The 19,786-nt window shown below is 37.9% G+C and overlaps 2 protein-coding genes across 2 annotated transcripts in view; one reads left to right on the top strand and one right to left on the bottom strand.

The window, feature by feature from the left end:
* Nucleotides 1-12,976, top strand: part of LOC310642677 (1-phosphatidylinositol 4,5-bisphosphate phosphodiesterase zeta-1-like) — a gene marked incomplete at both ends in the record, with an annotated part of 44,202 nt that extends 31,226 nt beyond the window's left edge. Inside the window, 4 exons of the mRNA XM_083366563.1 lie at nt 7,630-7,802; nt 10,376-10,508; nt 11,240-11,389; nt 12,879-12,976. Of these exons, the coding sequence (XP_083222689.1) occupies nt 7,630-7,802; nt 10,376-10,508; nt 11,240-11,389; nt 12,879-12,976 (554 nt within the window). The remainder of the gene's footprint in view (nt 1-7,629; nt 7,803-10,375; nt 10,509-11,239; nt 11,390-12,878) is intronic.
* A 5,014-nt stretch (nt 12,977-17,990) lies between these two features.
* On the bottom strand, nt 17,991-18,920 carry CAPZA3 (capping actin protein of muscle Z-line subunit alpha 3; the record flags this gene model as incomplete). Its single annotated transcript, XM_083366562.1, has 1 exon — nt 17,991-18,920. One exon carries the CDS (start codon nt 18,918-18,920, stop codon nt 17,991-17,993), a length of 930 nt encoding a protein of 309 aa, XP_083222688.1.
* Between the last annotated feature and the right edge of the window lie 866 nt (nt 18,921-19,786).

The raw sequence follows: 19,786 nt of genomic DNA, 5'->3' as shown, positions 1-19,786 counted from the left end.
TTTACCTTTACCTTTAAGTGTATCTTGTTTGATTCTTTAAAATGTGTACAGAGAAAGCATAATGAGCAAATACCTATTATTATTAGAAGAATCTCATATAAGAACATAAGCAGTCTTTTGGTCCATTGAAAGACCACTATCAGATTATTTATGGAAATGTCTGGTGGCATTCTCATAGATAAAATTACTGATAGATGTAGACATAGAAAGCCTTCTCAAAAATTATAGAAAAAGAAACATTTTCTGTAAAAGTCTTTAAATTACTCTCTGAATCTCTTTGCAGGAATTTGTTCAGCTGGTTTTTTTTTTGCTTGCTTATTCATTTATCCATTCAACTTAGCTGCCCACTCATTCACCAAGCAACTCTGGACACTTTAGACCAGGGGTGTCAAACTCAGTTTCATTGAGGGCCGCATCAGCATTGCGGTTGCCCTCAAGGAGCCGGGTGGGTATGGCCAGGGTGGGTGTGGCCTACTGGGTAGGCGTGGTTAGAGTGCGTATGGCCTTCTGGGTGGGCGTGGCCAGCTCTACAACATTCACGTCAAAGGTGCCTATGGGGGCCTGGGCAGGAGTGGGACAGATCTGAGGGTCTCTGGCAGAAGGAGGGTCTCTGGGCCAGGGCCAAGGCAGTGGGGGCCGTTCCCTCCCTGTTTTCAGGATGGCTTCGCGGGCCACGTGAAACCACTTTGTGGGCTGGATCCAGCCCCCGGGCCTTGTGTTTGACATGTCTGCTTTAAACAATTATCTTAGAGCAGTTGCAGGCAATCTATATTCTATGAGCCATGTAGAATCTAACTAGCTTTTGGTTGCTTGTTAATTTAGAAGTCCATCTCCTCATCAGTGATGACAAGAACCCATTTTTCAGCAGAAAATAAACCACACCACAGCATCGGTGTGTGTCATGTATGCTATCATAAGGCTCTCAGTCTTTTAGGGAAATGTTGCTGCTTCAGCATTGTAGACCATTGACAACCTTGCTAGGTAGATCAGAACAAAAAACTCAATTCCACAGGAAGGCTGAGAACAGTTATAATTACAGAATCTAATAAGTATAATTGTGGTGTAATTCTTCCTACATATTACAGTAAGACATTTAATTAGAGAGCTGTCTGAGTTGCTTCCAAATATTATATGTCTATTGTGTGCTTGAACTATGTTTCACTCCCTGTTGTCTTAAAGATCATGGTGATCTGTACGTAATCTCTCTAAGATTACTGTCTGCAATCACACATTGATAATTTAATATTTGGATTATTGTTTTGTGCTTTATGTGGTGCTAATGTTATCTTTGGTTCAGAAATTACAACTGATGCAGAATGGTGTGCCAAGAGTGTTGAGAAGGATACCTCAGTATACCATATTATTTATTTATTTATTTATTTATTTATTTAATTAGTTTTATATACCGTCCTATTCCCGAAGGACTCAGGGTGGTTTACAGGGCAAAGTTTAAAAACAATATAATAGTTAAAATAGAATTAGAATTAAATTAAATTAAATTAATTACTAGCCCAACAAATTAAAACAAAGTTTAAAACTTAAAACCCCTCAGTCCAGGCCAGATAGATCAAAGAGCCAAGTTTTCAGGTCCAGACGAAACGAACGAAGGTCGGGGGCGGTCCGGAGTTCCACAGGTAGGTCATTCCATAGGGCAGGCATGCCCACAGAGAACGCCCTCCCTCTGGGGATCACCCGCCGGCACTCCCTGACCGGCGGCACCCTAAGGAGGCCCTCCCTATGGGAGTGCACAGGACGATGGGAAGTTGATGCTGGCAGCAGGTGCTCCCTAAGGTAATCCAGGCCCATGCCATTTAGGGCTTTATAGGTCATCACCAGCACCTTGAATCTCACTCGGAGGGCAACTGGAAGCCAATGCAGCTTGCGGAGAAGAGGTGTTACATGGGAGTATTGGGAGACTCCCATCACAACTCGCGCGGCTGCATTCTGCACCAGCTGAAGCCTCCGAGTGGTCCTCAAGGGCAGCCCCATGTAGAGAGCGTTGCAGTAGTCTAACTGGGAGGTCACGAGTGCATGAGTGACTGTACGTAGGGCATCTCGGTCCAGATAGGGCTGAAACTGGCGCACCAGGCGAACCTGGGCAAAAGCCCCCCTGGTTATGGTTCCTATATGATCTTTCAAACTGAGCCGTGAATCCAGGAGGACACCCAAGTTGCGAGCCCTATCAATAACAGTGTTATTATAACAGTGTTGTGTAGCCAATTCTTGCAGGCATTGAGTGAGACGCAAGGTTCAAAACAGCAACATGCTTTATTGAAGGTCAAACAGAACAGAAGCAACAAGGGAGCTGCTGCACAGTTATTTATATGGTTGGCCGATAGGCGGCGACCAGTAGGTTTGAAGCTAAGGTTTCTCGCCCAAAGACCTCCTTAGCTGGCTGGAGACAACCAGTCTGGGCCGGCTAGCAACCGTTACAAGTATACACGTGAACTAGTATTAGCAATTGAATTAGCAAACAGTGCAATTCCAGCAAACGCTTACAACATATATAAAACCCAATACATTACAAACAGCATTGGAGAATCTGTGCTAACCATTTACTAGGAGCTGCCAGTTTAGGATTTTGCAATTGGCATAATAGGCTTTTTCATTCTTTTAATTGAGTGTTTTAAAAGGCTTTGTTTTATTGTTCCTTTAATGTTTTAATACTTGTTTTAATTATAGGTTACCCTGAACTATTAAGCGATCAAGTAGCATGCAGATACTCTAAAAATACATTTAAAAGCCAAGCCATTTTGTAACCAAATTCCCTGGTAGAATGTTTTTGTGTCTTAGACCCAGTGGCCAATGATTACCTACTATTTGTAGTGTGTTTCTACGTGTACTCTGTGGCATAAATGTGGTGCCCACTCTCTAGAATGCTTCTGGAAATGTTTAGACTCATCTCTGCACCCAGACTTTCTTTGTGTGAACATTGTGTAAGGATATCTACCTGTGGGATCTGTCTCTCTGTGTGTGTTAGTTACAGGAATTTTATAAGAAATATGTTGCTTTTTCCAGGATTTTTTTTCTATTACAGCTTTTCATTTCCATGGCCAAGGATACCAGACACTAGCAACAAAATTAATGCTCCAAAGATGATTGGTTGCTAGCCTTCCTTTTTAAAAGATTTATCATATTTTAGGAGTACTGAAAATGATTATGGATGCAATTTATGCACATTGTTTTGTAAAAACAAAATTTTGTGAGGCCGTAATAATCAATTCTACATTCGATTTCAGACTTTTCAAGAAAAAGCATTTTTGGAAGCAGCAAAATATAGAAGCACAGAAATATACCAACACTATCCCTTAAAATAATAATAAAAAACAATTACTTTTTCCCTCTTCCTTTCAATTGTATTTGATTCTCGGAAACTGCTGGATCAAGTCCCAGCAGTTTTCTTAGCAAGATTTTTCAGGAGTGGTTTGCCATTGCCTCCTCTCTATGGCTGAGAGAAAGTGACTGGTCTAAGGTCCTCCAGCTGGCTGTGAGCCAGGGGGAAGAACTAGAACTCACAGTCTCCCAGTTTCTAGCCTGAAGCCTTAACCATTACATCAGAGTGACTCTGCAAACAAATACTTAACAAATGTAAAAGTAATTTAATTTAATTTAATTTTATTTTATTTTATTAGATTTATATACCGCCCTTTCCCGAAGGACTCAGGGCGGTTTACAGGGCATTTTAAAATCACACCAATACAAAATACAAAAGTTAAAAGACAATTAAAAAGATTAAATTATCCCTGAAAATAAAAACCCCAGTTAAAAATTCTCAGCCTGGGCCGGAGAGCTCAAAGAGCCAAGTCTTCAGGTCCCGGCGGAATGAACGCAGGTCAGGGGCAGTCCTGAGCTCCACGGGCAGCTGGTTCCAGAGGGCAGGCGCACCCACAGAGAAGGCCCTCCCCCTGGGTGTTATCTGCCGGCAATCTTTTACCGGCGGCACCCTGAGAAGACCCTCCCTGTGGGAGCGCACTGGACAAAGGGAACTTGATGCTGGCAGCAGGTGTTCCCTCAATGGTCATAATAACAATGGATTTAAGGGACAGAAAATCAGTTTGACTTTCAGTGTTTCACCAACAAATCTTCCTTATGAAATTTTGGGAATGCTGTAAATACAGTGTATCTTGATTTCAAAAAAGAATATGACAGCATACCACATGATATGCAAATTAGCAAGCTTCTGAATGTGGACTGGATGGCATGAAAACTAAGTGCAACTGTCTTGAAAAATATATTCAGATATTTTGTCTCACCAATTTCATTGAATAAAGTGCATTTTTTACTTTGGTGAAAGACAAAGGCTGCCTTCAAAATGAAAGCCAGGTTTCAGGAATTAGACAAAAGCAAGCATACTCATCTCTCTCCTAAAGAATATAGTTTTAAATTTCACTGGGAGAATGGGGGAGGTTACTTATTTCCAATGAAACTGTTTTATTTTGTAAAATTGTACAATTGTATCATTTTTATATTTGATACATAGCTTAATTATTCAAAGTACTTCATTTCTTGCTTAACCCTAAACCAATGAAATCATTAGTTTTATTTGAGAGGCAGTTGCATAAATCCATTCCAATAATTTAGGGATCATTATCTGAATCCCTTAGTTTAAAAAATGGGCTGAAAATTGTTTATTTAATAAAACATAAAAAGGTAAAGCTTCCCCCGCACATGCGTGCTAGTCGTTTCCAACTCTAGGGGCTGGTGCTCATCTCCGTTTCAAAGCCGAAGTGCCAGCGCTTGTCTGAGGACGTCTCCGTAGTCATGTGGCCGGCATGACTAGATGCCAAAGGCGCACGGAATGCTTTTAGCTTCCCACTGTAGTGGTCCCTATTTTTCTACTTGCATTTTTACGTGCTTTCGAACTGCTAGGTTGGCAGAAGCTGGGACGAGTAACAGGCACTCACTCTGTTACGCGGCACTCGGGATTCGACCCGCCAAACTGCCGACCTTCTGATTGACAAGCTCAGCGTCCTAACCCACTGAGCCACCCCGTCCCTTGTTGTTGTTGTTAGTTGCGAAGTCGTGTCCGACCCATCATGACCCTATGGACAATGTTCCTCCAGGCCTTCCTGTCCTCTACCATCTTCTGGAGTCCATTTAAGCTCACACCTACTGCTTCAGTGACTCCATCCAGCCACCTCATTCTCTGTCGTCCCCTTCTTCTCTTGCCCTCAATCTTTCCCAGCATTAAGCTCTTCTCCAGTGAATCCTTCCTTCTCATTAGGTGGCCAAAGTATTTGAGTTTTAGCTTCAGGATCTGGCCTTCTAAAGAGCAGTCAGGGTTGATCTCCTCTAGGACTGACCGGTTTGATTGCTTTGCAGTCCAAGGGAATCGCAGGAGTCTTCTCCAGCACCATAGTTCAAAGGCTTCAATTCTTTGGCACTCAGCCTTTCTTATGGTCCAGCTTTCACTGCCATACATTGCAACTGGGAAAACCATCGCCTTGACTATACGTACTTTTGTTGACAGGGTGATGTCTCTGCTTTTTAGTGTGCTGTCTAGATTTAACATGGCTTTCCTCCCAAGGAGCAAGCGTCGTTTAATTTCTTGGCTACAGTCCCCATCTGCAGTGATCTTGGAGCCCAGGAAAATAAAATCTGTCACTACCTCCATTTCTTCCCCATCTATTTGCCAGGAATTGAGAGGGCCGGATGCCATGATCTTGGTTTTCTTAATGTTTAGTTTCAACCCAAGTTTTGCACTCTCCTTCTTCACTCGCAACAAGAGGCTCTTTAGTTCCTCTTCACTTTCTGCCATTAGAGTGGTATCATCTGCATATCTTAGGTTGTTGATGTTTCTTCCGGCAATCTTAATTCCAACTTTTGGTTCATCTAGCCCTGCCTTTTTCAAGATGTGCTCTGCATATAAGTTAAATAGGCAAGGCGACAGTATGCAGCCTTGCCGGACTCCTTTCCCAATTTTGAACCAATCAGTGGTTCCATGTCCAGTTCTCACTGTTGCTTCTTGGCCCGCATATAGGTTTCTCAAGAGACAAATAAGATGGTCTGGTACTCCCATCTCTTTAAGGAGTTGCCACAGTTTGTTATGATCCACACAATCAAAGGCTTTAGCATAGTCAATGAAGCAGAAGTAGATGTTTTTCTGGAACTCTCTAGCTTTCTCCATGATCCAGCATATGTTAGCAATTTGATCTCTTGTTCCTCTGCCTCTTCAAAATGCTGCCTGTACTTCTGGTAGTTCTCGATCCAACCCTGTCCCTTAATAAAACATAAATGTAGTTATATAGATAGGAAATAGAAATTCCACAGATACATTAATGGCAATAATACATGAAGAAAATCATAGAAATGTAGTTGATTACAAGTTGTACATGAATTAGGAGTATGAGATAGTAGCAAGAAAGGCAAATCCAATTTTAGATTGCACTGATATAACTTCAATATCATAGGAAGCAATAATTCTACATTTTCCATTGGTCAGAACCAGAATGCATCCTTACTGCACACTCAGTTTGAGACTGTCCTGCTTTGCTATCCATGTAGAATACTGAACAACAGAGTTGGACAAGACCCTGGAGGTCTTTTAATCAACTTCCCACTCATGCAGGAGGCCCTGCTTGAAAACCTCCAGTGATGGAGCACCCTCAACTTCTGGAGACATGCTGTTCCACTGATTAATTATTCTCACTGATAGCTTTAATATGCAACATTCTGAGGGCCTTGATTTGTGGTTCCTTTGACAAACGTGCCAGCTCCACCCAACATAATTCACTATGTGAAAATGTGGCATGCCTAATACTTTGGTCACTCTACGCACTCCTTTTCCATCAGCTAGCTGAACTTTCATTTTTTTATATACTTTGAAATTATGGCTTGGTTGGTTGATCGTTCAACATATCAACCATTCGATAGCAAGAGAAAATTGAAGGGTTCCCTTATCCCTACCTGTCTCTTGGCTGTCATCTTGTGACTATCCAAGATGAAGCTATTGAAGAACTGGAATTTGAGAAAGGATTTAGCAGTGGAGACTGCTGTGAGAGCTGCAAACTATGCTATGAACCTTAAGAATGTTATGCGAGGAGAGGAAGAAGCAGCCACCAGGAGAAAATCTCCTGCTATGCGGTCACAAAAGTACAAGAGATGAATTCTTTCAATTATAGTTCTGATTATATGGGTTACGTCAGGGATAAGCTAGTTAATTTCAAGGCTTCAGCCACTAGAATAGAGATTTTCAAACATTTTCTGACCATAGAACCTGTTAAAAAGCAGTTCCCAGAGCCCCTGATTAAATGTCAAGCCCTAGTGATAGAAACAAAACAAACAAAACTTGCATAAACATACATTATGCAAATGAATATACATGAAAATTCTTCCGCAAAAATGGATAGTGCAATTACAAGCACTGGAATTGGTTTTACTTCTTTTATTTTCATTTTTTTTTCCTGGACTGCCTACAGTTGTATTAGTTTGTAGCCAATGTTCCATATCTGGAAAAAAATTAGAATTTGTATGGAATATCACTTTGTGTGTGTGTGTACGCAATATCAGGCCTTCAGTCCATCAGATCACTGGAGTCATAAATTTGTGTTTCCAATGTTGAAGAACAAGTCAATATTTAAAACTGTATTTTCTAGTTAATCAAGTTTTGTAAATATTCATCTTATACAGTGGCCTTAAATTTCCAAACACCTGGAGTACAAATGGATCTTCAAATTGGGAAATTTTTAGATAATGGTGGCTGTGGCTATATATTGAAACCTGAATTCTTGAGAAATAAAGAGACACCATTTACTCCATATAATATATCTGCAGACCATCACCCAATTACACTTACAATTAAAGTAAGTTCATTACAATTATATTATTATTATTGCTGATTTGCTTTTACAAATGCTTTACTGCAGCTTTCTGGGTTTTCTGCCTGAATTCTTGACAAGCAATTAAAGGAACTCAAGCTCAAATTTTTGCCGGTGTTATTCTTCCAGCATGGTCCCCGTATTATTTATGTGCATATACTTACTATGTTCTTCAGAGAGTTTTATGATAGTACATGATAGCATGTTTCTGAACTATAAAATGATTTCAATGTTCACATTTAAAAATGAGCCATAAGGAGATAGGGATGGTTTCATATATAATATCAAATTTTAGAAGCTGATTAATAATTTTAGTGCTTGCTTAGGGACTCACTGGTGTCTGAGCTGACTATTTGCTCTGTTTTGTTATTTATGTATACTGACTGTTAGTTGTTACTTTATTTGTATAAATATTTTTAATTTAATATTTGTGTTTCTTCCCCGACCTGGTATTTTGAAAGTCTTGAGTTCTAACTCTCAGATTTTGCAGCCAAAAGCTGCACTTGATTAGGAGTTCTGGGAATGCAAATCTCAATATAATTGTCAAGTGGCAGATTGAGGAAGGCTGCATACAGTTCTAAGATATAAATACAATTGAAAAGAATAAAATTTAATTTTAAGCAGACACAAGTAGTATATACAATTAATTGGATTGCTATGTTGTTGGCTGCTGGATAAGATGACTCTTGGCTAAGATAATGCAGCATGGATATAAATATATGACCCAGGCAGATCATCAGTTAAGCTTGGTAGCATCTAAACTAGATATTAAATGTGAATTATAAAAATCTGGTTGTTTTGAAAATACGAAAAAGATAGAATTTTCTAAATCTTTTTTGCTAGGGATAGTCTTGATTTATTGATATCAGATGCAGATTTTTGTGTGTTAGAAGTAGGATCAAATATGATACTTCATCACATCCAGAACATAATAAGGTGTGATACTGTATAATAAGGTATGATATATTCACAATAAGGTATGAGTATGAAGCCATTTCAGTTCTTTAATTCATCCTTAGACTATTGCAACCAATCAAAAATGAATGGATGGCCAGGCTTCTAAGATGGTGCTGTGCTGTGTTTGATACATAACAATTCAGATGGAAGGACATGTTCTTCTTAGCACTGTCTCATTACCTTGCCTTTGCCTTTACAAAGTCCCACAATGGAAATTTATACTGAGTAGTTTTTTCCCCCCTTATCTTTTATTGTTTCCTTAAACTTGGCTTATCTTTCTTTATAAATTCTGGCAGAGAGAGATTGAGAGAGCATGTAGCAGTTTGATCGCAAGTTAAGAGACTGAACTGCAAGTTGAAAAGCCCAATTTTCAGTCCCACCTTCGGCATTGAAGTCATTTGGATGACTTTGGGTAGTCATTCTCACTCAGCCCTAAAAACAAGGCAATGGCAAACCACCTCTGAAAATAATAATAATAATAATAATAATAATAATAATAATAAATAATAATAATAATAATAATATAAAGTTGGAAGGGACCTTGGAGGTCATCTAGTCCAACCCCCTGCTCAGGCAGGAAACCCTATACCATTTCAGGCAAATAGCTGTCCAGTCTCTTCTTAAAAACCTCCAGTGTTGGAGCATTCACCACCTCTGGAGGCAGGTTGTTCCACTGGTTAATTGTTCTAACTGTCAGGAAGTTTCTCCTTAGTTCTAGGTTGCTTCTCTCCTTGACTAGTTTCCATCCGTTGCTTCTTGTCCTGCTTTCAGGTGCTTTGGAGAATAGCTTGACTCCCTCTTCTTTGGGGCAGCCCCTGAGATATTGGAACACTGCTATCATGTCATCCCTCACCCTTCTCTTCATTAAACTACACATACCCAATTCCAGCAGCCGTTCCTTATATGTTTTAGCCTCCAGCCCCCTAATCATCTTTGTTGCTCTTCTCTGTACCCTTTCTACAGTCAATGAAACAATGCAGATATAAATCGAAAGCAACCTCCAGCACTGCGTTCTTACTGCAGCTCAGAAAGGTTTAGTTTATCATAAGACTCCCATTGAGGCAGCCTCTGAAACAAGTGTGCAAGAAGAAATTTTGGGAGAGAAATTGGGAGAATTTTTTGGCAAAGCCCACCTGGTTGGTTTTCAGTGATGGAATTATTGGAGATTCATCTGTGTCCAATACTGTCAGTCTTTTCCCCCAAAAAACCCTGAAGGCAGAACTTTTCTAGAGGGCTTTTGGGGCCTGAGGCCATGTACTCTCTTGAGCTTTTGTTCTGTGTCTGTGTTTTATACTCTTATTTTACAGTTTTACTTTGTGAGCCACTGACGTTTCTGTGATTCTGGGGGAATAAAATATTGATTAAAAGTAAAGAAACTGCACTTAAAAAATCAGTTTAACGCAATGTTGTTCTTTTTTACTTTTTGTTCTGGAGGCTATGAACCCCACCACTCCCTGCAATATTTTATGATAGCCTTTGAAGCTTTCTTAGGAAAAAATATTAATGTCTGTAATAATATTAAATAATAATAATAATATTAATAATAATTTTAAATGTTAGTGTCCTAATTAATACTGGTCTCTTTTCCTGCATCTATGCAGCTTATTAGTGGCCATCAGTTACCACCTAGCAACCTTTCCAGAACTAACAAAGCCGACCCTCTTGTTATACTAGAAATTTATGGCATTCCAGAAGACCAGGCAAAACAACAGACTTGTGTTGTGAAGGGCAATGGTAAGTGGATTATACTGATTCTGCCAGGCAGCCTTCTTTAGCCTGATAGCTTCCAGACAGTTTGAATCTACAATTTCCCAGAATTTCATCTCGTCTGAATGGCATTGAATTTGGGAAGGCATGGTATACTGTCTTTAATAATCTTGGAATTTCGCACGTCTTAACATAATTCCCTGCTCAAGGCGCAAAGCAATGAGTTTCCATCAGCACAAACATCCTTGGTGTGTTGAGGCTTCTCAATGTCACCTTGACTAGCCTGCCTTTCTGCTGTACTTTAGAAAAGTTGTTATAGGTGCCCATGGCTGTATACTTTTCAATAAAGATATATGAGTGGACAATCCATAAAACAGGTTGGAAATTGTTAATATATGCTAAACACAGTTTGTTTTCTTATCATGCATGTTTTAGAACTGAGCGGTTTTCAGCAGAAGTGCAGTACAGTAGGCCAATAGCCATTGCAAAGGTGACATTAATTTTTGAGATCTTCATGTGAACATCACCATATTTTTAAAGAGAATAGATGAGATTGTATTTCTCTTGATTTCATTATGACCAAAGGCATAAGCTTCATTAATGATATATTTCTTGTTTTGTGAATCATTCAATTTTCTATTCTTGTAGTCACTTGGAATAAGCAGAAAAAAGAAGTGAGAAGAAATAATGATTAACACTCGGAAGATAAAAGTGTTTTAAGGCTTATTGTTCATTTTATATTGCTTTTTTTATTTCAGCTTTGTGTCCTAGGTGGAATCAAACATTCACATTTGATATTCATGTTCCAGAGCTTGCCTTAGTTCGTTTTGTTGTAGAAGATCAGTTTTCTCTTGCTTCCAATGATTTCCTTGGTCAATATACGTTGCCACTTTTGAGCATAAATAGAGGTATTACATTGACTGTTTTTGTGTACAAAAAGGTGTTCCAAATCTTTTTTTATTATAACATTTCTTTTGATTAATGTATAAAACATAGCACACAAGACATTGCAATATTGTTTCTATTATTGCTGGTCTGGAATTGTTCAAATAACTATTCTTCCCCTAATTTATGACATTGTATGATTGAATGGTGGGTTGACTTACATTTTTTCTTTAACTTTCAAATATTACAGTTATGAGCCGTACAATTTTTCCCTTTTACGTAAATCAACATGCTAGTGTTCATGTGAAATCTTTCTCAGTGTCTGGAAGCTACAAACTTCACGTTAATAACAGGAGTGTTTAATGCACACTTCCACATATTGCTTATTGCTTATCTTCTCTTACTAAGTCTGTTTAAATGTCAAAACACGCATTTATGGACTATTGCAGTATGTACAATGTTTGGAGATTCCAATGGAGAATAATGAATGTAGCTCAGAGTTGAACTATGGAGTCCTTGGTGCTCTCTAAGTTTGATAGTTTGCATACGGACATTTCATTACTCAGTTATCGTCACTGAAATGGGTAATGAAATGTCCGCAAGCAAACTACCAAGTTTAGAGAACATTGAGAACTCCACTATTTGGAGATTCTTTTTGAATGACCTGCAGCTGATTATTTTCATTTTGATTCCTATAATATCACTAGTCAACACTGCATCTCCAAAGGTTGCTCGGTTCTTTGTAGGGGCAGTATGTTTACTGCTTTCCTTTTTCAGTATTGCCTTTGCTTACAGACATTTTGAAGTGGGATAATCTGCAGTTATGGATCAAGAGAAGGAACTTTCATAACTAAATGAGAAGAATGAACAGAGTCTGAAACAGGTGTTCAAAGAACCCAATGAGTAACATGGGATGAAGACTTTTGCTTAACAGTGAAATTTGCCCTATATCAAGTCAGTTATTGCTCATAGTGCCTAGCATGAATCCTCAACTATTTTTTCTAATCCTGCATAAAGTTTTCATAGATTAAACTGAGCACCTTTCTTATTGCGGAACACATTGAAACCATTAAACTTTCTTCCAAGGTTGTCTATAATTGCTGCATTTTTATAATAGTTTGTAGCTAGTGTAATTAATTGTGCAAACTTCTCTACTAATGTAGTTGAAATTGCACTGCTTTGTTTTTCCCATAAAATGAAAGAGTCATGCTCTTACATTGGAACAAATTCTTCTCTAACACGAGCAAATAAGGATTTGTACTAAAATACAACTTTGATAGAACCAAGTTTTTGTACTGGTTTTGATGTTTCCGATTCTTGGAGGAATGAGTTTTAAACTAAGGCTTTACAAGATGCAGCCTAGATTAGTGGACAGAGAGAACTCAAAAACTTTCATCTTAGATTCTATTTCATGATAGTTATATAAAATCACAGACCATAGAGCTATGTTATATATGTATTATTGTGTATTTTTCACTTACAATACATTAATTGATTGCTATCATATTGCAGGTTATCGTCATGTTCCACTTTTTTCCAAACTTGGTGTCAGCTTACATCCTGCTTCACTCTTTGCACATATTTGGTACTCAAGAAATAATGTATGTTAGGATTTCCGCCTATTCCACAATAAAGATCCAGTGGTTTAATTATATTAAGCATTCAGTATGACATTTTTCCTGAATTAATTTTATTCCATATGTATTAAACCCCCACAAAATATACCTTGCTGAGTAAGAATACCCCCCCTGTTGTATTTCTAACAGATCAGTACTTTTCAGAAAATGCACTAAAAAGAAGAATTTCCTTGATGTTTGCCCTAGCAGTTTAGCATTCAGTTAAGTTCCATAAATATAATACATAAATACTTTTAGTCTTATTTGTTTATCATGACTAATTGCTGCTAAAAATTTAGTTTTTATACATTTGTTTGCATTAAATCAAAAGCAATTACCAAATTATATATCTTAAGTTTTCAAATTCAGTCAGTTAATATAGTTTAATTTCTGCCTATCTATCCCCAGATATATCTTGTATGCGTTACAGAACACTTGTATATACCTCATAGATGAATACAGGTGATAATATTTCAGCTTGTAAACTGGTCCCTGGATTACAGATCCTAATTTTGATAAAATATAATGAACAGGCTTGAGATATAACAGGCTTTGGCTGTTTTTATTGTTCAAAATGTACCAAAACCGAACAGGAAAAGCTGCATATGATATAGCTACAACTAAAGCTTGCAATCTACACTTTCTCTGTCTTACTCCAAAGTGTTACATGACAACCTTGGTTACCCAAAGCCATGATAAACAACAGAGATTAATATAGGCCCATATGGCATGAGACTTTGCAACAGAATGGGGAAGGTGGCAAACTATGATGTGTACATTCAATGCAGAACTACAGTAATAAATTATAGTGTGAGGAAGGAGGCTTAGGTTAGACATTAGGAGGAACTTCCTATCTATATGAGTGGTCAGCTGTCAACTGGTGGAAAAAGCTACAATATGACTGAATTCTCTGCTAGAAGTTTCCACATTGAGGCTGGATGGTCATCTGTTGAAGTTCTAGTACTGTAAATCCTGTACTCAACAGGAATTTGGGTTAGATAACTTTTGTGGTCACTTCCAACTGCTATACTGTCAGCTGCTATGGTGTTGGTACACAAGTACAAAATAGTAGCATTTGTGTGTTGACATTACGTCCATATTTTTTTTTCATTTTCTCATAATTTATTACTAATACGGCTGTTCTCTTGTGACAATCATAAGAGTTTTGAAAGATTAGGAATTTGAATGAAAGTGGAATAAATGATAAGCAACATGAATTAAAGTAATTAAAAAAATGATATGACATGTATCTCAGATTTTGAGAAACATTAAGGATATAAATAAATGTCAAATTTTGTGGAGTTGATAAATACCTGTTGGAAAATGAAGATGTAGGTTTAATTCTAAATGAAAGGGCTAAAATGGATATAGTTGTGGGATTATATGAAAATAGGAATCCCTTGGTTAGTGATGGTTGCTTGTTATATTCCTGTGAATAGTGATAAGGATCGGGTGTGAGAGGTGGGGAAAAATGAGGAACATCCTTCATGAGATCCAGGGGGGAAAATATTCTGTTAGATAGGTGGGAAACAAGATGAAAGAATATAGAAAAAGGGAACAATTCAGAGGCTCAAAATGAATGAAAATGATGACCAGCAAGTACTTGCTTAGAAAGCTTCATTCCAGGCAGCTTACAATCAAAATGTTGCTGTCTTTGTAATATTTGCTTATAGCAAGTGTTTCCCCCCCCCCCCATAGTAAATAGTTCAGCTCTCTTGAGGCATATTAATGCTCAACTAGCTTTTCTCGGGAAGACTTTAATTAATTTCAAGAGTGGACTGGGGTGACAGCAGTGTCTATTCTGTTCTGTCATGACAAAACGTATTCTTTTTTAATCTTTATTTTTCTCTTCATTACAATTACCCTTCAGCCCCAATAGCTTTTTAAGTTGTGAGCTATTTAAATAAGATTTGTTTGCCTTGAAACTATTGTGTTTTCCTGAAAAAAAGCCATTTTCTGCATGGAGTCCCAGACGTACTCAGTGTTTTGCATCTTTTGAACAAAATGTCATTTATGGAGCAACATCATAGTTATAATACTGCGATATGGCTGCAATCCAAGGATGCACAAAAATGTTTTAGGTGATAAGGAATTGTGTTTCTCAAAAGCTGCTGCTTGTAATATGGAAATCTATCAAATTAATGCTGGGAAAGATTGAGGGCAATAGAAGAAGGGGACGACAGAGAATGAGGTGGCTGGATGGAGTCACTGAAGCAGTAGGCGTGAGCTTAGATGGACTCCAGAAGATGGTAGAGGACAGGAAGGCCTGGAGGAACATTGTTCATAGGGTCGCGATGGGTCGGACACGACTTCGCAACTAACAACAACAATCAAATTACAGTGGTAAGAATAAAAACCAACACAGGTAGTCCTCAATTAATGATGGTAATTGGGACTATCTAAAACTGTCACATTGCCCTTCCAGCACAAATATATTCCAAGCTGCTTGATGCTAACATGAGATTGGTGCTCAATATGCCAGGTTGCTTTTGTAACTTTCATCTTTCTTTTATTAGAGTGGGCTTTGAGGCAGTTTTGCACTTGATGACTTCCGTGACCTTGTTTCAAATTATCACGGGCCTGAAGCACAAGCAAGAGCACATGGTGGATCTGATGTAACTGTCATGCACTTGGAAGTCTGCCAGCCTGTGTCTTAAAATTTCCTGGCAGCTTCCCTACTGAGCTTGGTTGTGGAAAGCCGGCAGAAAGTTTCCTCACTTAACGACCATACTATTTGGGTTAAAAAGAGCAATCAGGTCTGCAGAGATTGCCATTGATAAGTGATGTTGTCATGGATTATAACCACATTGCTTAGCAACAGAAATTCCAGTCCCAAGTGCCTTCATAACTTGAGGACTAACCTATAATAGAAATAGTTTTCAGGCATAGCAAATTTATATTATTTACTGAGGAGTAAAATAACATTGGTTCTGATCAAACAAAATTATTCCATTTTCAGAAGGATTGTTGTTACGTATTATTAAACAATTTCCTTGCCCCGATGCGCTGGCTAGAGATGAACTGAGTTTAGCCTAACTCCATCTATTCAAAAATAGTTCTCTCGAGAAATGTTGTTACCTTTGAAATTTCATTCTGCAAAATACATACAGATGTTTTTTTAATGTTGAAGTTAATGAGAACCATTTGCAAATAGAAGAGTAATAATTCCATGAAGATAACTAAATGACAATGGGCCATGAAAAACTCGTTATAATATCTCTGTGATTAGTGGTCTATTCTCTCCTCAGTGGTGTTCCTCCATACATATTCTCCAAGGCAAACACTCAGCAAATATTGCAGAAGTACTAGTAGAAACGGGGGGAAAGAAACTAATGAATAAATAATTCAGTTGTCTAAGACAATCTTATTACACGATTCCCCTTTGCGTATCACTTTTCTTTGTCTTAAGTGAATACTGTTCATCCAACTATTAAGTCTTTCAAATGTTCTACTACTTTCTATGATGTTATGTTTTTTTTAAATACATGTGTTACAATGACCCAATTCTATCCAAAAAGATAAGATGATAGATGTTCAAGTGCTCCTATATACAAAAAATAATAATTAATGATATAAATCTATCCTTGAAGAAGAACTGGCAAGCCAGACCCTACTTATTTAATCTGGTACTGCTCTAAACATCATGTCTATATCATTCAATTAATCAATATGGTAATCTTTGGACATCTTATATTTTGTTTAATCAAGAAGGTATGGCAAAGAAGCCAATTTCAAAGATTTAATTTTGAAATCTTAGGATTTAAATTCTAAAATTTATGCCCTATCCTAAATGTCCATGAATTGTATTTACTTAATGCAATTTATTATTGAACTTTGCCAACAGTACTGAATGTGGCAGACAAAAAAAAATCAAAGTAATTAATTTGCAGCTAAAAACAATTCTTATATAGTTTTCAGCACCATAAAAGTATCTGAAACACCTAGCATGCCTTAAATTCAGTCAAAAATCAGGTAAAATAAAGATGCTTTTGCTGGTCAGCAGGGAAATACCAGAAGATAACTTCCCTGACTAACTTTGGTACAGAATTCCAAGGTGGCTCAATGCATCCTACAACTTAATACAAAACATACACACAGATTAAATAATCCCTGAAGATGTATTTCTAATGACCCTGGGTCAGAAGGAAATTGTAATTTGAGGCTGTAGGTCAGGGGTGTCAAACTGCCAAAGCTGCACCCACCCCATTGCCGGCAATGCAAAAAGAGTTATGATACGTCGCAAGACGTCACATGACGTGGCGAGTTTAACACCCGTGCTCTAGGTTCTTCAGTTGTTTGAAGTGCTAGAACAGTTGATAAGTGAAGATGTTTTGCATACTGTTATGTTTTCTCCTCCATCCTTCTTTGGATGTCAGACAATGTATGATTTTCCCATTAGGAATTTGAGACGTATTAATATTTTAATTTGGGATTGTTTAATTTTACTGCCTATTTGAATTAGCTGTTTTTATCATATTTTAATGATTGGCATTCTCTCTTTATTTTCAAAATCCATTTAGAACAGTAAAACATTATTAGACCACTTCAAAGCTGACACCTCATCTATTTTAAAGTTTTAATAAACTATTATCAACATAGGGATTTTACAATTTTACTCTTATCCAATGTAGTTATCTTTGTTTTTCTTAAGAAGTGAATGATATTAATAAGTCCTTCAGGTTGTTTTCTCTATTTTATGATGGTGTAAATAATGTCACCTTTATCTATAACGCCATGTTAAAGAACCTCCTGTCTTCTGTAAACAGTCTGGCTGTTTTGCTTTATGTTCAAGGAAAGAAATGAAGTAGAAATACTAACCTAGACACCACTGACCTGGATAGTGTTTATTGTGAAGGACTGCATATTTTCATGAATCATCGGGCAATAAATCAAAAAGATCAGTTGGAATGTACTACACAGCTGTTTTATTTGGTCATTATTTCATTCACACAGGCACTGCAGCCACTACAATGATTCATCATTTCCAAGGGCCTTCACCTCTTTTCTCTTAAGTCCTCATCAGTACATCCCAAGCGATTGAAGTGCGGGTAACTGGGAGCCTTCTCCGAAACTGTATCCATGTTTCATTTGACAAATCGTAGAGGCTTTTCACAAGATCCATTTGAAATTTGTTATCTTCAGCTTCAATAAATTTCTCAAAATCCAAGGCAAATTGGTCCCGATGAATTAAATATATGGAACCTTCAGCAGTACTACTTGCTGTCCAGTGAAGATTAGCTGTTTTGAAATAATGAAGCTGTACTTTTAAGTCCCCTCTGATTTCTGAAACAGGCGGACTTACTGCAATGATCCATTCTGATTTCCAGTGAAAGTTCCAGAATCTCCTATTCTGGTGGCTTTCCATGCAGACCACAAGATATGGTCTATTTCTAATTGTTTTTCTGTAAACCCGACAAACTCCTGAGATGTAATGCCTCTTCATGTATGCTTCCAAGGTCACATTAAGGGTTTCTCGCCACAATTCTGCCTTATCTCTCCTGATATTACAATAAAGCAGAATTTTGTCAGCTCTTCCATTCAGGTGATCGAATGTGAAGGAGAGCTTGATCTGTGGATCAAAGAAGCGGTCACCTTCCATGTCATTATGGCGAGTCACCAGAACTCTCTCCCCTTTTATTGTTGCGGTGGTGAAATTTTTCTTGGAATGATTAGCGCACACCTGAGCAACCTCGTACTTCATGAGTTTATCATCACAAACCAGAAAGCGAAGGTCTTCAAAAACATTCCTGAATTCACCTGGAGGGCATTGTTTTAACAAGCTGCATATGAATTTTATTTTGAGTGCATTAGCTGCTTCTTCTTGAGATACGTCGGTTTCCTCAGGGGGTGGTTGTTCTAAATCAGGCAAGGCGTCTGCAAAATGAAACAAGAGCTCTTTCAAATGTTCATGAATTAAACGTACACTGCTTACTGACATCTCTTCCAAAATAGAACGAAGTAGTTTTTCATTTTGAGTCTTTATTAATTGTCACTTCCAGAAATGAGTCTAGAACTTTCTAGGATTAAGCTAGATCTAGAATTGAATGTGAGCTCATCAGGAGTTTTAATGGAAGCTGTAAGATCTTAACATAGCAATTCATTGCAAACTAAATTTGAGCCAGCGGTGATGCTACTGAAAACACCCCTCCAATCCTAAAAATGAAATGCAATTTATGTTACATCAACTGAAATATTATTTATCACATTTGTAAGGCTGCCTGACTTCATAGCAACTCTACATGGTGCGCATATTAAAAATAAATTAGCAACAGATAAACCATACAACAGATTTCCAGAGAAAATAACCAACATTTTCTCAATCATACTGCATTCCCTCAAAGGGACTACTACTCAATCTGATACAAGGTCTGGTGAAAATGGCATAATTTAAGAGCCCATTTCAACAAGGCTATGATTGGGGCAATGCGACTCTCTGGACAGATGCGGTTCCAGAGGACAAATGCCACAACAGAGAATGACACTGTTTTAATTGCTGGGACGTAAAACATACCAGCTCTGTCAGATTGAATATTATAGGCGCACTCTGAAGGAGATATAGCATGTTTCATTCAGGCAGGCCTTGCGGAGGGCTTTATACAGTAGATGTAGAGGGCACAGAGAATGATCATGAAGGAAGGAAGAAAAGACCATAGCAAAGCAACAATCAGATAAGTTGGACTTGACCACATTTGAAGCCACTGGTTTGGCTAAATGACTCAGACCATCCCTAGTTCACATAGAGATAAAGCAAGGGGGGAAGGAGACTACAATAAAAGAAATACCGAGATACAAGATGTGGATTTG

Source organism: Vipera ursinii, assembly GCF_947247035.1.
Source record: "Vipera ursinii genome assembly, chromosome: 6".
Taxonomy (NCBI): Eukaryota; Metazoa; Chordata; class Lepidosauria; order Squamata; family Viperidae; genus Vipera; species Vipera ursinii.
This window is presented reverse-complemented; position numbering and strand designations above follow the sequence as displayed.